Source organism: Saimiri boliviensis, chromosome 21, assembly GCF_048565385.1.
Source record: "Saimiri boliviensis isolate mSaiBol1 chromosome 21, mSaiBol1.pri, whole genome shotgun sequence".
Lineage (NCBI taxonomy): Eukaryota > Metazoa > Chordata > Mammalia > Primates > Cebidae > Saimiri > Saimiri boliviensis.
Window position 1 is genome coordinate 23,424,229 of NC_133469.1, and position 17,026 is coordinate 23,441,254.

Here is a 17,026-nt window from a genome sequence, read left to right on the forward strand (position 1 = left end):
CCCTGCTTCCCGAGGGCGGCCCGGCTTCTGCGCGCCTGCTGGGGGCCGCTCGGGCATGTGCTGACTTCGCTGCTGCTCAGAGCCAGGTTTTGTAAACATTCAGGAGCCACTTCCCAGGTCAGCAAATGCAAGTGTTTTCTGCTGGTTTGTACAATAAGCCTTTAACCAAGCTGTATTTCTACTTGCAATAAAGGAAGATCCACTCTGGGAGGCTAAAATCAAGCGCCCTTGGGGCTGCACAGCTGGCAATGCCAACATCTCCGACTCCGCTTCCTGTCCCAGGTGTGGACCGTGCGCACACGATCTGTGCTCCGGCAGGAAGGGAGGATGCCCCCCGTGCCCGGTGTACACACACGCAGAAGGGGCTCAGGTGTTCACAGAGCTCCTGTGCGGGGCCGAGTGCTGGCCCTGCCCGCTGCCTGTGTTCCTGGCACCTGGCCGCAGCTGGCAAGGACCATAGACATAGACATCGTGAAGTGGGCCCTGCCGTCTGGAAGCCGAGTCGGACCGAGCCCTTCCTCGACGCAGCCTTGATCTCCACGTGGTGGATTAAACACATTAGCAGTTAAAGCAGTTAATTGCTGTGCAGGGGGCCCCTGCTCATTGTTTGTCTCTGAATCACCCGCCCACACCAGGTGTCTCAGATAATAGACTGGGAACTTCAGCGAGGAGGATTTCCTGTCTGCAGATGTGCCGATTACAGCGCTGAGTGAAGACAGTCAGCCAGCACCGCTGCGGGCTCGAATTCGCCCGCCGAGTTAACCAGTTGTGGCCTGAATCCCTGGCTGTCTAGGGGAGCAGAGCCAGGCTGGGCCGTCTGAGCAAACACCTCCCGGTGCAGAGGCTTTGAAGTGCTGGTCGAGCTTAGATTTGGTTTTAAAGAGGGACAGCCTTGGGAAACTGGAAGCCGAGATTGTCATGCATCCCTTTGGTGTCCCCAGTCCCTCTGGACGGTTCTCTGTCCCTCTCTTGAGAGTAAGATGCTGAAGGCTCTGGTGCCTCCCTCCCTGGACCACGGGAGTGCCGCCCATGGCCGGAAGAGCCAGCAGACACAGCATGGGGCTTGCTGAACCCGGGGATCTACAGCCCGGCAGCTGCTGTGCCTGAGTGCCAGGGAGGGTGGCCCAGGTCTGCCTGGGGGCCCTATGGTGTGGCAGGTGAGGCGAGACCCAGGGAAGGAATCTGTCAGGATCTTACCCCAGCCAGTGAAGCCATTTTCTCTTTGGGCTTTCTCTTCGATAACTTGGAGATGTCCACCTATATGGAAACCAGCATCAGAGCCTGAAATACCACATGCATGGAGCATGGGAGCTTGGCTGTCCAGCTTCCTCCTGGCACCACGCAGAGGCTGCCTGCACAAGCTGCCTGTGTACAGTCTGCCCCACATGGCGCCTGGACCATGGCCGGAAAGGCTGGGGTGCCCAGGAGACTATGACAGGGGCCGGCAGTACCCAGGAGGGGAGCCGTGGCCAGAGTGGGCTGCAGGCTGGGGACTTCCTGCTGGCGTGTACGTGGTGGGCAGCCATCTTTACTCAGTTGTGCTCAGCTGATGGTTGCCGTGCACCACAGACACCACCACACGAGTCCCTGCAGAATGTCCCTGTCGCGTGCCAGGCAGCAAGAGAGGGGAGAAAGCCAAAACCAAGCCCTGAGGCTCGGGGTGGGTGGGAGCATCCCAAGCCTGGTGAGAGGGAAGGGGTGGCTCCTCCTGGATGCCCTTCGTGCTGATGTGGGTGTAGCCGGGCCTTAGGGGCTGCAGGGGGTGTGGATGCCGCCTGGTGGCTCACACCTGTAATCCCAGCACTTTGGGAGGCCGAGGCAGGAGGATCACAAGGTCAGGAGTTCAAGATCAGACTGGCCAACAGGGTGAAACCCTGTCTCTACTAAAAAATACAAAAATTAGGTGGGCATGGTGGCTCATGCCTGTAATCCCAGCTATTTGGGAGGCTGAGGTAGGAGAATTGCTTGAACAGGGGCCTGGGAGGCGGAGGTTGCAGTGAGCCGAGATCACACCACTGCACTCCAGCCTGGGCTACAGAACGAGACTCCATCTCAAGAGAGAAAAAAAAAAAAAAAACTTGTTGAAAAGTCTTTTAGAGGCCGGGCGCGGTGGCTCAAGCCTGTAATCCCAGCACTTTGGGAGGCCGAGGCGGGTAGATCACGAGGTCGAGAGATCGAGACCATCCTGGTCAACATGGTGAAACCCCGTCTCTACTAAAAATACAAAACATTAGCTGGGCATGGTGGCACGTGCCTGTAATCCCAGCTACTCAGGAGGCTGAGGCAGGAGAATTGCCTGAACCCAGGAGGCGGAGGTTGCGGTGAGCCGAGATGGCGCCATTGCACTCCAGCCTGGGTAACAAGAGCGAAACTCCGTCTCAAAAAAAAAAAAAAAAAGTCTTTTAGAGATAGGTCAGCATTATTTATACATATTACCATGCGCCCTCTAATGTCTGCAGGTGCTTCTGGGGCAGCCAAGTGTGTTATCAGTTGTTAAAGGGCCTGGCCCGTGGTGGCTCATGTCTGTAATCCCAACACTTTGGAACACTGAGGTGGGAGAATCATTTGAACTCAGGAGTTTAAGACCAGCTTGAGCAACAGAGTGAAACCTCTTTTCAAATAATAATAATTGTTAAGGCCGTAATGACCACTCACCACAGAGCACACTCCTTCCTGGGGGTCCTGTGGGCCCAAGCCAGAGGCTATGCCGTACTCCAAGGCTGACTGTGGGGTCTTATGCCTCATAATGCCTGTGGGGAAGCTCACCCCCACCCCCGAGGAGCCTCCCTGGGTATGTGACACCACTGAGATGGCCTGGCGGGGGGGGTCCCTGGTGGGTGCTGGTAGTCACAGTGAGCAGCCAGCATCAGGTCCCATTGAGGTCCAGGGGCTCACTCATTTATTCAACTAACATGACATCTCCGATGGGACCCGAGGCCAGCAGGCAGGTGCAAACCTTCCCCCTCAGTGGGCTCATAGCTGCGGGTGGGGCCCTGAGGCTCATTGAGAAGGGGCCATTCTGGGGGAAAAAAACAAAAAGATAAATATTTTTTAAAAATACACTTCAAGGATCTCACTCCAGTTCCAAGGGCATACACTCCTTTGTGCCTGGTCCAAGGTGCCTCGTTGAGGCAAGTGGCAGGCCAGGCCCCGTGAGAGTGGCTGGCTCTGGGGGCCACATGCCTTCTGAGACAGTCGCCAGGTAGCCCACAGGGCCTGTGTGTGAGGCCCTGCCTGCCTCTCGTCGCCCACCAGCCCTGGAGCCTCCCACGCCCACGCCCTTGTTCTCAGGCGCCGTGCTTGGCCCCAGCTGCCGCTGTCTGGATCACAGCCCCTGGCTCACCCTGCTGTTCTCCCACTGGCACTGACCTCTCACCCTGGGTACCGCCTCCTTGCTCTGCTCTGTTGGGAACATGTGTCCCAGGCGGGTGTGAAATCGGAGGGCATGCCTGTTTTCCCGTCACGGATGAGGGAGGCGTGTGATAACTGCTTGCGGCGGCTGTCCCTGCGTCCCTGTGTCCATCAGAATAGGTGGGAGTGACCCATGGTTACTGTCTGGGTGGTTTTTGGCCTTCAGCCTTCCCTGGCCCCTCCTTGGTTGGGGCCGGGCTGTCTGGACAAGCATGGTGGCTGCCCTCCATCCCCCTGGCCACTGACAGCAGCTGGTGGGGCTCTCAGTGTGATCAGAGGAGGGCCGCCCTGCCTAGCTGCTCCTGGCACTCCCAGGGCCACGCACGGAGCGCCCGGGCTGTCCTGCATCCAGGGTGCTGCACTGCTGGGCCTAGGGGGTAGAGGCAGCTCCGGGGTGCCGAGGTGCTCAGCACAGTGCTTCCTGAGAGTCAGTGTCGTGGGCCAGCCACACGTCAGGAAGTGAGAACATGCATCTGTACCTGGAATTACTGTTTTTTTGGCAGAAGGACAAACTTTGTTGGGCCCATCGGCCCCAATTCTGAAGCGAGTCCAGCGGGCAGCGGTGAGACCCACTTTGCTACCGGCAGAGGCATCTCTGCAGGGCCGGGTTTGCCAGCGTGCCAGTGGTTGCCACCTCTGAAGGGATGGTCCCTGGGGCTTGTGGCCACGTGCTGCACCACGGCCGGCAGCTCCTCATTGCCTCATAGGTAGCGGGCATAGTCTGCCGTCAGGATGGCTGGTCGGTTCAGCCGTCTCTGGCGCCCACACCGACCACAGCTCTGTTGGCTGAGATGATCCTCTTGGGGGGGGCAGCTTCACGTGAGTCTTCCTGGTCTCTGGGCTAGAGGAGGTGGCTATGGCTTAGTTCTCCAAGGCTCAGGCCAACTAGTTCAGTCCCAACGTGTCCTCCAGGCAGGGCTCGATGGTACAGGTGTGGTACCTGCAGGGAGGATGCTGCTGACGTCCAGCTGGGCCCTCTTGCCCATGCGGAGGCCCTTGGTGGTGATGGACAGCCCTGTCTGCTGCTTAAACTGGTGTGGATCCCGGAGACCATCTCAGCAGGGGATGTCCTTCAAGGTGCCCTTGACGTATCTGTGCTGCCCAGCTAAGTCCACAGCATGCAGGCGCTGGAGCCCTCGTGCTTGATGAGCACATGGAACACAGAGCCGGCGCCCTTCCTCTGTCCACGAATCCTGTGGCTCACGACTGCTCATGAGTGTAGCCTGAAGAGCTGTAGCTGGAATTTTATTGCCCTTGCTGTTTGCAGAAAATATGCCAGAGTGTCATGTATCCATTACGTAATAAGCTGTTTCAAAGCGGGAGTATGGTGAAGATGCCTGTGAATGCACAAGAAAAGGCAGGAACTGGCAATTTACGAAAGAGGAAATACGGTTCATAAACACTTGGCCAAAAATGACTTCATCTTACTAGTCATCAAAGAAGTGCAGATTAAAGCAGCATGATGGAGAGCACTGTGCACCGCCCCCGCCCCGCCCCGGGAAGGAACAGAGCCGACGGAGTGCCCTGGGCCGGGAAGCCCCTCTCAGCTGGCTGTCCTTCCTCTGAGGATCTGCCCCAGGAACCCAGCTGACACATGGCAGGCCGGTGCCCCAGGTCTCTGTCCTGGTAGTGTCTAGGAGGCAGAGACTCGAGGGCCACCAGATGCCCCACCCCAGGAGGGGGCATTCAGTGCACGGGGCACTCAAGAGCGAAGGCTGCAAGGACAGAGCCCCAGGGAGCACAGAGCCCCATGAGGAGGCCTGCAGTGGGCGGCAGCGCAGCTGGGAAAGCTCTGAGCACGGCACGCAGGGCGACAGGCACCGGTGCAGGCGGCCCTCTTTCCCCAAATTGCCCGAGAGGTGCGCCTTTATCCTGGCGTAGGAGGGAATTGGTTGGGAGCTGACTGGGCACAGCTGCCAGCCTCCTGCTGCTCACACCATTTGGACCCCCCTGGGTACCCACCTCAGCATGAGTCGTCCACCCTCCTGCAGGGCTCCAGGCCTGAGCCACTGCGGCCGAGGACACCCGACTGGCTGCCCAGCACAGCAGGGAGACCTGGCCCTGCTCTGAGTATAAAGGAACAGCATTCCAGGGTCTACCCTGGCCACTGCCCAGTCCTTTGCTCAGCAGGGCCCATGGTGGGGCTCAGGGCCTGCTGTCCTGCCATCAAGGCTGGCCACAGCTGGGGACGTGGCCCCACCGAAGTGAAGCCGGCCTCTTCCCTGCACCCACTTCCCAGCCAGGTCCCACCGGCCCAGCTTCCAAACCCACTGTGTCCTCGGCCGCCCTCCTCAGGGCCAAGTGTGACGCCTGCCGCAGGCCATTGTTCATTCCCAAAAGGGCGTGTCTGTGCCACACAGCCCACCCCCTGCTGGCCATCCATCCTGTCCATCTGTCACTTGCCTTTTTTTTTTTTTTTTGAGACGGAATTTCGCTCTTGTTACCCAGGCTGGAGTAGTGCAATGGCGCGATCTCGGCTCACCGCAGCCTCCGCCTCCTGGGTTCAGGCGATTCTCCTGCCTCAGCCTCCTGAGTAGCTGGGATTACAGGCATGCGCCACCATGCCCAGCTAATGTTTTGTATTTTTAGTAGAGACGGGGTTTCACCATGTTGACCAGGATGGTCTCGATCTCTTGACCTTGTGATCCACCCGCCTCGGCCTCCCAAAGTGCTGGGTGGGATTACAGGCTGAGCCACCGCGCCCGGCCTGTCACTTGCTTTTCACATTAGTGGCTCCCTCACATTTCCCACCAACTTCCCAGAGGCATCCACTCGGCATGTGCAGAAAAGTCCTGGCTTTGGATGGGCCGTGTGGTTCCATACCTCTGTTATCTCTTGTGACTACTTTTAAGTTTATTTTTATTTCCTTTGGGGCCTGGGGCCAGGGCGTGGTCAGCACCTGCCAGGTCTGTAGTTACCATAGTTACCATGAGGAACATGATGAGTGCTCTTGGCTTCCCAGGGCCAGCCAGGCAAGCGTGCACAGGGGAGTATGGGTCCAGCGGCGGATGTTTTGTTCCCGCATGGAGCCACACCGCGAAGTGCTGGGCCTGGTGGGCTGGACACCCGGCTGGGGAGGGACCAGAGAGCTAAGCGTGAGCCCCCTGCCTGCAGGGACTTCAGCCCCTCCTTCGTGCTCCAGCCCTGCCCATGGGCCCCCGCTCCTTCCTCTGATGTAGGCTGGCACCCCTTGTGTCTGGGCCGATCCCCAACCGGTGCCAGCCCGCCCGGCACCCAGTTCCTGCGACCCAGCAGAGCATGGAGGCTGGAGCCGGCCTCCCACGAACCGGCTTAGCCAAGTTTGTATGTTTTGACTCCCGCCCCGGGACGGCAGCTGGAGACTTAAGGGTTCCCTTTCACGGGGCCTTCAGCTTCCAGATGCTTAGGTGGGCGCCACCCGCATACCGGCCAGCAGCTGGTTTGTCCCAGCCGCAATGAGCAGGGGAGCTAGGCCTTTGACGCCAAATGGCCTTTGCCGTCGAGGGATCATCCTGAGCCTCTGGGAGCTGAGAGCAGCTGGGTTGGGAGGGAAAAGCTGCCGGGGCTGCCCGCCGGCCCCGCAAAACTACACCTGTCTGCGTTTGGGGAAAAAGGGACCTCCCTGCTGGCCACTCGGCTGTGACGAGGCCCACGTGCTGCCCTTCCCCCGGGCCCTGGGCTGTGTGGAGACTGGCAGGGAGCCGCTGTGCTGATACCCTCTGGACTGGCCATCCCCTGCCCCTATTGGCCTTTGCACCCAAGAGCAGATCAGCTGAGCCAGCTGGCCCCCAGGATGGGCATGGTGTAGTTTGCATGTCGCCCCTTAGCGCAGCTCCCCTTGCCCTGAGGTCTCTAGGCTGGGCCTGTGTGCCAGGCATGAGGGGCTGCGGCACGGAGCAGGGGGTAGACCTGGCTGCCACCTCTGCTCACTCGGCCCTCTACTAGCCGGTTGCGGGGCTTGCTTTCCCCTAATGGGGAGTGACCTTCAGACCCTACCTGGGCAGAGGACCGGACCCCAGGACCTGAGCATTGACTGGCATATAGTCCAAGGTGCGGCCGGCTCCTCTTCAGCCTGTCGAGACAGGGAGGAGGCCATCGGGAGCCAGCAGGTGTCCCTTGGAGGAGGCCTGAGAGCTGGTGGGTCTCACTGCCTGATGGTGTCAGGCTGCGGTGCTGCGGACAGAGCAGGGACGCCAAACAGGCCAGGCGCCAACAGCTCCCCACGAAGGGCTGGTTTCTCCAGATGAAGTTAATACCGGGGCCTTTGGCACTATGCTGGTGGCCCTGCAGCAGGGCCTGAGGCCTGGGCACGTGGAAAGTTCTGGGGTCCCGTGCTCAGCGCTCTGAGGTCAGGAAGCCCCAGCATGGGCAAGTGCCTCTTCCTTTCCCACGTGCCAGGATCCAGTCTGAGGCCGACCCCAGTTTCCTCAGGTGGCATTCCCTCCGTCCCTCCTGGGCTGGCTGTCCTCTGACCAGTGCCTGTCTCAGACCTGCCTGCCATCTCCTGCAGAGGCCAGGAGCCCCTCTGTGCCACTGGCGCTTCATGTTTGACCAGTTCTAAATGGACATTCTTTTTTTTGAGGCAGAGTCTCACTCTGTTGCCCAGGCTGGACTGCAGTGGTGAGATCTCAGCTCACTGCAACTTCCACCTCCCGGGTTCAAGTGATTCTCATGCCTCAGGCTCCCAAGTAGCTGGGGCTACAGGTAACCACTACCACTCCCAGCTAATTTTTGTATTCTTAGTAGAGGCGGGGTTTCTTTCTTTCTTTTTGAGACAGATGAGTCTTTCTCTGTCTTCTAGGCTGGAGTGCAATGGCACAATCTCAGCTCACTGCAACCTCCACCATCTGGGTTCAAGCAGTTCTCCTGCCTCGGCCTCCTTAGTAGCTGGGACTACAGGCACGTGCCACCATGCCAGGCTAATTTTTGTATTTTTGGTAGAGACAGAGTTTCACCATGTTGGCCAGGATAGTCTCGATCTCTTGACCTCATGAGCCACCTGCCTCGGCCTCCCTAAGTGTTGGGGTTACAGGCGTGAGCTACCCTGCTTGGCTGTGGTTTCTTTCTTTCTTTCTTTCTTTCTTTTTTTTTTTTTTTGAGAGAGGTTTGTTCTTGTCACCCAGGCTGGAGCGCAGTGGCACAATCTCGGCTCACTGCAACGTCCGCCTCCTGGATTCAAGCAATTTAGCCTACTGAGTAGCTGGGACTAATAGGCATGTATCACTATACCCGTATTTTTAGTAGAGATGGAGTTTCACCATGTTGGCCAGGCTGGTCTCAAACTCCTGACCTCAGGTGATCCGCCCGCCTTGTCCTCCCACAGTGCTGGGATTACAGGTGTAAGCCACCGCTCCAGGTCTCTAAGCGGACATTCTGAGAAATAGTTTAAATAAAGGGCTTTAGGTCAAAGCCACTGTAGATGACCTTCCAGTCCCCTCCCTGTTTTCTTCAGGTCGAGTTCCAGACACCAGAAGTCTGAATTTGGAGAAGGCTGGGGTAGACACTAGTCCCAACACTCAGAAGATCCTGGTGGACTCCCGGGAAGCCACCTCTGTGCCCCATATCTATGCCATTGGCGACGTGGTGGAGGTATGGACTGGGACCAGGGCCCCTGCCCCCTGCCCGCCCGCCACCCCTGCTCGCTGGGCTCTGGCTGCTCCTGTCCCTTGGGAGAGGAACGATTTCTCTGATCACAGAGGCTCTGGGCCAAACCTCAGGCCAGCATGTATGGAGTTCTGGGGTGACCTGGACGTGGGCCTCGGCTCTCTGCCTTGCCTTTCATCTCTGTGGTGGGGTGTGGGTGACCTAAAGATAGCTGCAGGCACCAACAGCAGATGCCTGCTGGGAACCGGGTGTGGGTCAGCTCTGCACACCGGCCCTCTCCGCCTGCAGGTCGGCTGGAGGCATGGGCTTACAGATGCCACCGCTGGACGCGGCCTTGGGGCTGTCCTGTCCCCACGGGGTTGAGCAACAGGTCAAGTTCAAGCCAACCTAGCCCCGCCCTGTCCACCTCAGTACCCTCTGGCCTATCTCTCTGGGTGTCACGTAGCGGCGGGTCCTCTGCCGTCAGCCACTGCTGTGGAGTGGAGACCAGCACCAGCCTTTCCTTTTCTGGAGCCCCCTACCCACAGCCCCAGTACGGGACCGGGGTGGTCAGTCTCGGGAGGCTGTACCCTGGCAGGCTCAGGAGTGCCCGGCCTGTCCTGCATGTGTCCAGTGCCTGCTGCTGACGGTGGCTCTGGAGGGGCTCTGAGAGCTTCTTTGTGGTGAGAACTTTGGTGTCAGCATCGTGGGGCTGCAGTACCAACTCACTACACCCAGGTGGCCCAGAACAACAGACGTGGATTCTCTCATGTTTGGGGGCAGTAGTCCGATATCAAAGTGTCAGCTGGGGCTGGGGTGGGGGCTCACGCCTATAATCCCAGCACTTTGGGAGGCTGAGGCAGGCAGATTACTTGAGGTCAAGAGTTCAAGACCAGCCTAGCCAACATGATGAAACCCTGTCTCTACTAAAAAAAATTCAAAAGGTAGCCAGGCGTGGTGGCCCATGCGTGTAATCCTAGCTACCTGGGAGGCTGAGGCAGGAGAATCGTTTGAACCCGAGAGGAGGGAGGAGGAAGGTGGAGGTTACCATGAGCCAAGATTGTGCCACTGCACTCCAGCCTGGGCAACAAAGTGAGACTCCATCTCAAAAAAGAAAAGCTGTCATCCGGGCCAGGCTCCCTCAGATGCCTCTGGGGTAGGACGCCCCAGGCGTCCCTTGGTTGTGGCTGTGTCACTGCAATCTCTGCCTTATCGTCATGTGAGTCTCCCAAGTGTGCTTCTGGGCCCTAATTTGTCTCTCACAGTTTCTCTGTCATTGGATTAGGGTCTACCCTGATGCAGGATGACTTCCTCTCTCTCCTTACCTTAATTATATCTGCAGAGATCTTATTTCCAAATAAGATCACACTCTGAGGCTCCGGGCAGACCCTGCAGGGTCCTGTAGGGCCCATCTAGCCAGCCCAATTGCGTGCACAGAGCACGCAGCTCCGTGTGCCTCGACCACCCCGCAGCTGCAGCTGCTTAGCCGAGCGGTTCAGCTGCTTGGTGTGATTTCTGCAAGCTCAGCTTCCGCGTGGACCATGCAGGTGCAGTGGTCTCTGATCGCAGGGTCTGTTGCATCCTGTGGGCACTGCACCCTGAGACAGCACCGTGTGCATCTCTGCGCACAGCAGGAAGCCTCCCTTCTGTCTGGGAATCCTAGTTTTCCATGTGTAAGTCTGTAGCTCCCAGGCCCCAGGGGCCCCCATGTCGGAAACTGTAACATTTCAAACTGTTTTGCCAGAAATGCATGGCACACACAAAGGCATTCTTTATTTAAAAATTAAATCTACTCTGTCAGAAGGTCATTGTGAGCAGTCCAAAGAGTTAACACCCAACCAGTGGTCCCTTGAGTGGCTGGGAAGAGCCTGTGGGCGGGGCGGGGGCTATTGTTTAATGAGATGATGTGTGCTGCCTGCCGCCGGGATGTTTCCGCCGTTAGTCAGGCCTGCTGGAATGTGGAGGCTGCACTCTGAGTTTATCTCCACGGATCTCTGTGCATTTCTGGAATGCCAAACAACATCTACATTTCCTGCTGCCAAGGTGATTGGCAGCCTATCCCGGAGGATGGCGCTGGAACCCCCAAGGCCGGGCGCACCCTAGGACGAGGGATCTCCAGAACAGCAGCGTTCTGATTTGGGATTCGTTATGGACCGTGAAACACACGTTGAGCTTCATGTCAGGAGCACGTGGAACGCTTTGGGGTCCTGTTTTAGCCGGGATTCCAGTGAATGCAAACAGTAGCAGGGGCTCTTTTGAGCCTGGTGATGGGACCGGCCTCCGAGGTCAACGACGTGTAGAAGGGGTTTGGAGAGAAGGCTTGAGCGTGTGGGGTCAGCGTGGCCAGCCTCATCAACAGCGGACTCCTCTCCCAGGGCAGCAAACAGGAGAACGAGCAACCCACCAGGACCCTGGGATGTCCCGCAGGAGGACGAGCTCCAGGGGAAGGGCTTTACGTCACCACACTCTGCCAGTGTTTGGGGATTTTTCTAAAGGGAGATGCCCACTTGGAGGGCAAAGGGTGGTGGCATGGGGGCTGCCCGTAACCCCAGACATGGTGCCGACATGGCCCCCTGTGCCTTTCCCTAGGGGCGGCCTGAGCTGACGCCCACAGCTGTCATGGCTGGGAGGCTCCTGGCACAGCGGCTCTTTGGTGGGTCCTCAGCCCTGATGGACTACGACAAGGTGAGTTCTCTGGCGGGTCGCCTCTGCAGCCAGGAGAGGCTGAGTCTGAGGCTGGCTCTTCCGGGGTGAGCGGCCTTTGTGCGCCGTGTGTCTGCACGTAGGTGTGGCGCGTGTGTGGGTGCGCTTATGTGAGTGTGTGGTGCACACGTGTGTGTGTGTGAGGGCGCGTGTGGGCATCAGTCCTCAGTGTGACTCAGGTGCGGGCGGGCGGGCTGCATGCTGTGCTCATAGCCTGCTCTGGGTGCGTCTGGGCCTGGCCTGCAGTCACTGCTCTTAGTGTCACATGCAGTGGGGACCTTTGATTTTGGGGCCCTAGGGCCCTTCCTGACTCCAGACCTGCTTTCAGGTTCCCACGACCGTCTTCACCCCACTGGAGTACGGCTGCGTGGGGCTGTCTGAGGAAGAGGCAGTGGCTCGCCATGGGCAGGAGCGTGTTGAGGTGAGGCCTGGGAGCGGCGCAGCTGAGGACAGTGGTGACTCTGAGACCTCCCTCCACACCCTGGGCGGAGGCCTTGTGAGCAGGGCACCAGGGTATCTCCTCTCCAGGGGCCCTGAACAGTGGCCATCTGTTACGGGAAGGGACACATTGGGGGCAGCCTTGGAAGTGGGGGTGCCTGGGCTCTGGCAGCCTTGGGGTGACTGAGCTTAGGTGCCTCTGGTCTCAGTGATCCCTGCCACCACATGTCACAGCAGCAAGGGCAAGGCCCTTGGCTGCCTTGTTCTGAGGGTGAGGACAGACTCTGTGGCCCAGAAGCCCCCAGCCCCTCCCCTGTCATGCTGCAGGGGTGCCCAGCCGCAGCAGGGTCCCCACCTTGGTGCCACCTGCTCCCCTGCTGAGGTCAGCTAAGCGCCGGCCCCACCCCAGCACACAGCTGCTTGTCCCTGAAAGCACCAGGGCCCCGAAGGCGCCTCTGTGCTGTGCCTACCTTGCAGGGGCACGAATCTCACTCAACCCAGAAAGGCTTCTCTCAGGGGCCTCCGACCTCTGCCCCTGCCCTCAGCTCCCCCACCACCCTGTACCTCACCTTCCTGGGTACCCAGGGTTTCTCCCAGGCGAGAGTCCCCACCCCCAGCGTCCAGACACCCATCCTCTTCCAGCTTCTCCCAGGCTCCGGCAGTCACCCTGGAGGAAAGGGGTTTTCATCGAGCAAGGCTGCTTTTGGGGTCTGCTCTGGCAGGCAGCTGTGGCCCCGGGGGTGGCCTGGAGGGATATGGGGGCTCTGAAGCCCGCCGGGCCCTGGGAGCCGGAAGCCTTCGGCACGGGTTTCATTTCGCTGCCAGGGCAGCTTGCAGGCGCCCAGGGAAACCGGAGCCTGCGGCCTGGGCAGTTGGGGACGAGTCACTGGGCTCCGAGCTGGCCCCTTCCCCTGCATCCCAGTCCTCTCCATCAACAGGACAGGCCTGACAGGCCAGCCTTCCCCGAGGCACTTTATTTGCTATTTTTGTTTGATTCATCACAAGTGCGCTGGGACATATGTTCCTGGCATTTTATAATGTTGTTTTATGTTTCACGATGTTGAATGGCCAAATACCCTTTGTTTGTTTTCTTTTCAATTCTGTCTTAGTTAGAACAATATTCTCTGAAGTTCCATTAATTAATAATGGCTGTGCAGCACATGTGAGGGCCCCGCTCATTTTTTACTTGGCCGCAGCCCCGGACACGCTGTCGAACCCTTCGAGGGTGCTGAAAGCCTTTGTCCGACAGCTCTGGCTCCGGTGTGGCCATAGCGGCCTTGCTCCAGTGCGGGCCGAGGGAGCACCAGGGTCCCCGAGGGAGCCGGGTGGCCGCCTGCTCACCCGTTCCTGCTTCCGCTGGGTATGCTGTGCCCAGCCTGGGTGCCTGGGTTGCCTGATGCCTGCTCTGCTACCGTGTTCTCTGAGGGTCCCAGGCCTGGGTGGGAGAGGGTCTGTCCGGCAGAGCATGGCTGCAGCCACCGGCTGCCCACACGTGAGATGGTCTGCACACGCCCCGTGGCCAGCCAAGCCAAGTCCTCATCCCAGACCAGACCTTCAGGCCAGATGGCTGGTTCCTGCCTGCCACGGCCTGGCCTTGCCCATGCAGCCTGTGGAAGCTGCAGGTGCCACGGGGCTTGTGTGTCCCAGCACTGACCCTGGGTTCCTATCCTGTCCCCAGGTCTATCACGCGCATTATAAACCACTGGAGTTCACAGTGCCTGGGCGGGATGCGTCCCAGTGTTACGTAAAGGTGAGCATCCCTGTGGCTCAGGGCTGGGTGCTGAGGGCGAGAGGGAGGGTGGGAAAGGTGAACACCTGAGGGCTGGCCCCACCCGTGCCCCGCAGGCAGGGTGCAGGGTGGACGAAGGGTGGACGCTTTTGACCCAGTCCCCTCCTGGGCTTTCAGATGGTGTGCCTGAGGGAGCCCCCGCAGCTAGTGCTGGGCCTGCACTTCCTCGGCCCCAACGCAGGCGAAGTTACTCAGGGATTTGCTGTGGGAATCAAGTAAGTCCCGAGGAATGCGGGTCTGATGCGCAGCGCAGCCGGGGTACCCAGGGATGCAGTGGAGAGCTGCTGACTCTTGCTGGGTTGATGTGGCCTTCACAGGTCTGCAGCAGGTGCCTCAGGCCTTCCTCAGACAGAGCAGGTTCGGGGGGCCGAGAGGCAGCTCTGCCCCAGCCAGATGCTGCTGAGCTAGAGCCGGGTGTCCGCTGCGGCCCCGGGTCGCTGCTGGGGCCCTTGCCCACCCAGCCAAGCACTCATGCTGCCAGGAGCAGGGTGCTGGCGCCTGGAGAGCCACCCCAGGGCTGCTGCGTGTCTTCTGGAGCTGGGGCCGTCGCCTGGGTCTTGGGCTCAGGCTGTTGTTTTTGGGGTCCCAGGGTTGAAGGGAGCTGTGGCAAAGGCTCTGGGTGGGTTGACAGGGGCAGTTGGAGGTTGGGACACCGTTCATGGCCTGAGAGGGGCGGCTGGCTGGATGGTGGTGTGGTGAAGCCAGCATGAGCTGTCTGTGGGTAAAGCAGAGAGCAGAGGCCTAAGGCGGGACTGTGTCTGGGGGCAGGGGCTGGAACAGCAGGAAGCCAGGCCAGGGCAAGCCAGGGCATGGCTCGATGGGAGGTGGGCTGGGTGAGCACTGGGTATCTCTGCAGGGAGGGAGGTGGACAGCTCCCACAGGTATGGGCAGGGGTCTCGGCTGCTGGCTGGGGGTCAGGGAACAGTGAGGAGACCAGCGGATTCTGAGGCCCTCCTCTCCCAGGGACAGGATGCTGTGGACCCCTGCCCCGTGCTGACGCCCGCCTGCCTCCCCCATCCCCTGTGTGCAGGTGTGGGGTCTCCTATGTACAGGTGATGCAGACCGTGGGCATCCATCCCACGTGCTCCGAGGAGGTGGTCAAGCTGCGCATCTCCAAGCGCTCAGGCCTGGACCCCACGGTGACAGGCTGCTGAGGGTAAGCGCCATCCCTGCAGGCCAGGGCACACGGTGCGCCACCACCAGCTCCTCGGAGGCCAGACCCAGGTAAGCAGGTGGGGCTGGTTCTGTGTGTGAGGACAGGGCATGTGGCAGGGGCCAGACCTCCCCGGGGGTCACCAGACCCCGGCCGGGCTGCAGCCGCTTCCCACATGCAGGAGGTGTTGAGAAACGGGGCTCATCCTTAGCGGCCCATCCCAGGTGGATGCTGGTGGGGAAGGTGTCCCAGGCGGGCTAAGGTCAGGCATCTCAAGTTGCTGCTCCACAGGGGGCTGCCATCGGGAAGCCGGCCTCCCCCACCCTGGCCTGGCTCCTGCAGAGCTCGGTGCCAGCTCGTTTCCCTGTTGCCCAGAAGGTGGAAATGCTGCCGGGTGACGGCAGCCCTGCCCGGCCCACCCCACACATCTGGTTCTGTTCCAGCGCTGCAGAGCCAGGCTGGCCGGGGGCATGTTGTTCATCGTGATCTCTTCCAAGGAGGAAGAAACTGGCGAGGGCTCCCGGTGTCCGTCCTGGGGACGTCCGTGCCGGAGCGGGGGCTCCCGGTGTCCACCCTGGGGACGCCCGTGCCGGAGCGGGGGCTCCCGGTGTCCACCCTGGGGACGCCCGTGCCGGAGCCCTTGTCTCTTGGTCCGACAGTGCCTCCTCCAGCCCGGGCTGCAGGGCAGGGGCCAGGGCGGGGTGGGCCCTCAGCCTGTGCCGTCCAGCCTACCTGGGGCACCCCCATGGCGGTCAGCCTCTGCCAGGGTTGGGGGTGTTTGGCACCCTCTCTTCCCTGGGGCTGAGGTAGAGACCAGGTAGCGCAGTGGGCTCCCCCAGGATGCCTGTGGGCAGGCTCCGGGGTCCATGTGGCTCTGAGGGGCTCTGGGGAGACCTCTCTGGGGGCCACTTGGGGACCACTGCTTCACTGCCGCTCCCCCACAGAGTAGGGCCGCCCTTGATAGGGGTAAACAAAGGGCGTCCTGAGGAAAAAGTCTTATCAGAACGTTGCACCTCCCAGAGCTGTTTTGTTAGGAGCCTGCTATAAATTTTTATCATTTAAAAATATTTTTGTAGGACTGCATCAGTCCCTGTGACGCATCGGCCTGGGGCGGGGCCACTGCAGGGTGTTCCTCTCCCATCCCTCCCTTGGAGGTCCCTGGGTGTGGCAGCGGGAGACTCGGCCAGGCTGACGCGAGGGGTGGGTGGCTGCCCTGTGCTGACCCTCCTGTTGTCGCCAGGATGGCTGCAGGCCAGGCTTAGGGGGCCTCGCCCCTCTCCTGCAGCGCCTGTGAGGTGGTCGGCGTGGAGCACCAGCGCTGGACAGGTGGGCCGTGTGCCCCGCAGGGATGGCTCTGGGCTGTCCACCTCATACCTGCACCTCTCTGCCTCTCCTGCCTGGCACCCCCCCCCAGGCTCCTGGTGCCAGATGATGACGATCTGGGTGGAAACCCATCCTGTGGGCACCCACGTCCGAGCCCGCTGGCATTTCTGTAATGCAAATAAAGAGGGTGCCTTTTCTGAAGTGTGCTTTGCCTGTTGTGTCCCTGATGGGCTCCCAGGATGGCCCGGGCAGGTGGGGTCTGGCCAGGCCACCAGGCCTCTCTTCAACCATGAGTCGCTTCCACTAAGGGCAGCCCAGGTTCCGCTGGGGCCCCTCGAAGCCCTAAGCACCATTCCAAGCAGCCCTGGGCAGAAGGGGGCAGCCTTGCAGTGCTGGGGGCCCCACTGGGGCAGGAGGCAGAGCTGCCCCACCTGCCCCACCTGCCCCACAGCTGCCCCAGCTGCCCTACCTGCCCCACCTGCCCCACAGCTGCCCCACCTGCCCCACAGCTGCCCCACCTGCCCCAGCTGCCCCATCTGCCCCACAGCTGCCCCACCTGCCCCACAGCTGCCCCACAACTGCCCCAGCTGCCCCGCCTGCTCCACCTGCCCCACAACTGCCCCACCTGCCCCACAGCTGCCCCACCT

General features: G+C 60.3%; 1 protein-coding gene across 8 annotated transcripts in view; it reads left to right on the plus strand.

The window, feature by feature from the left end:
* Window positions 1-16,580, plus strand: part of TXNRD2 (thioredoxin reductase 2) — a 57,148-nt gene extending 40,568 nt beyond the window's left edge. For 2 of the 8 annotated variants that reach the window (XM_039462442.2, XM_039462443.2), the window contains exons 12-17: window positions 8,843-8,979; window positions 11,563-11,658; window positions 12,005-12,097; window positions 13,793-13,864; window positions 14,021-14,118; window positions 14,934-16,580. In XM_039462442.2, the coding sequence (XP_039318376.1) occupies window positions 8,843-8,979; window positions 11,563-11,658; window positions 12,005-12,097; window positions 13,793-13,864; window positions 14,021-14,118; window positions 14,934-15,057 (620 nt within the window). In that variant the 3' untranslated portion in view covers window positions 15,058-16,580. Of the gene's footprint in view, window positions 1-282; window positions 5,834-8,842; window positions 8,980-9,282; window positions 11,659-12,004; window positions 12,098-13,792; window positions 13,865-14,020; window positions 14,119-14,933 lie in introns of those variants that run through there. The other 6 variants (XR_005577410.2, XR_005577411.2, XR_005577409.2 and 3 more) reach the window with 6 other exon arrangements.
* The last annotated feature ends 446 nt before the right edge of the window (window positions 16,581-17,026 follow it).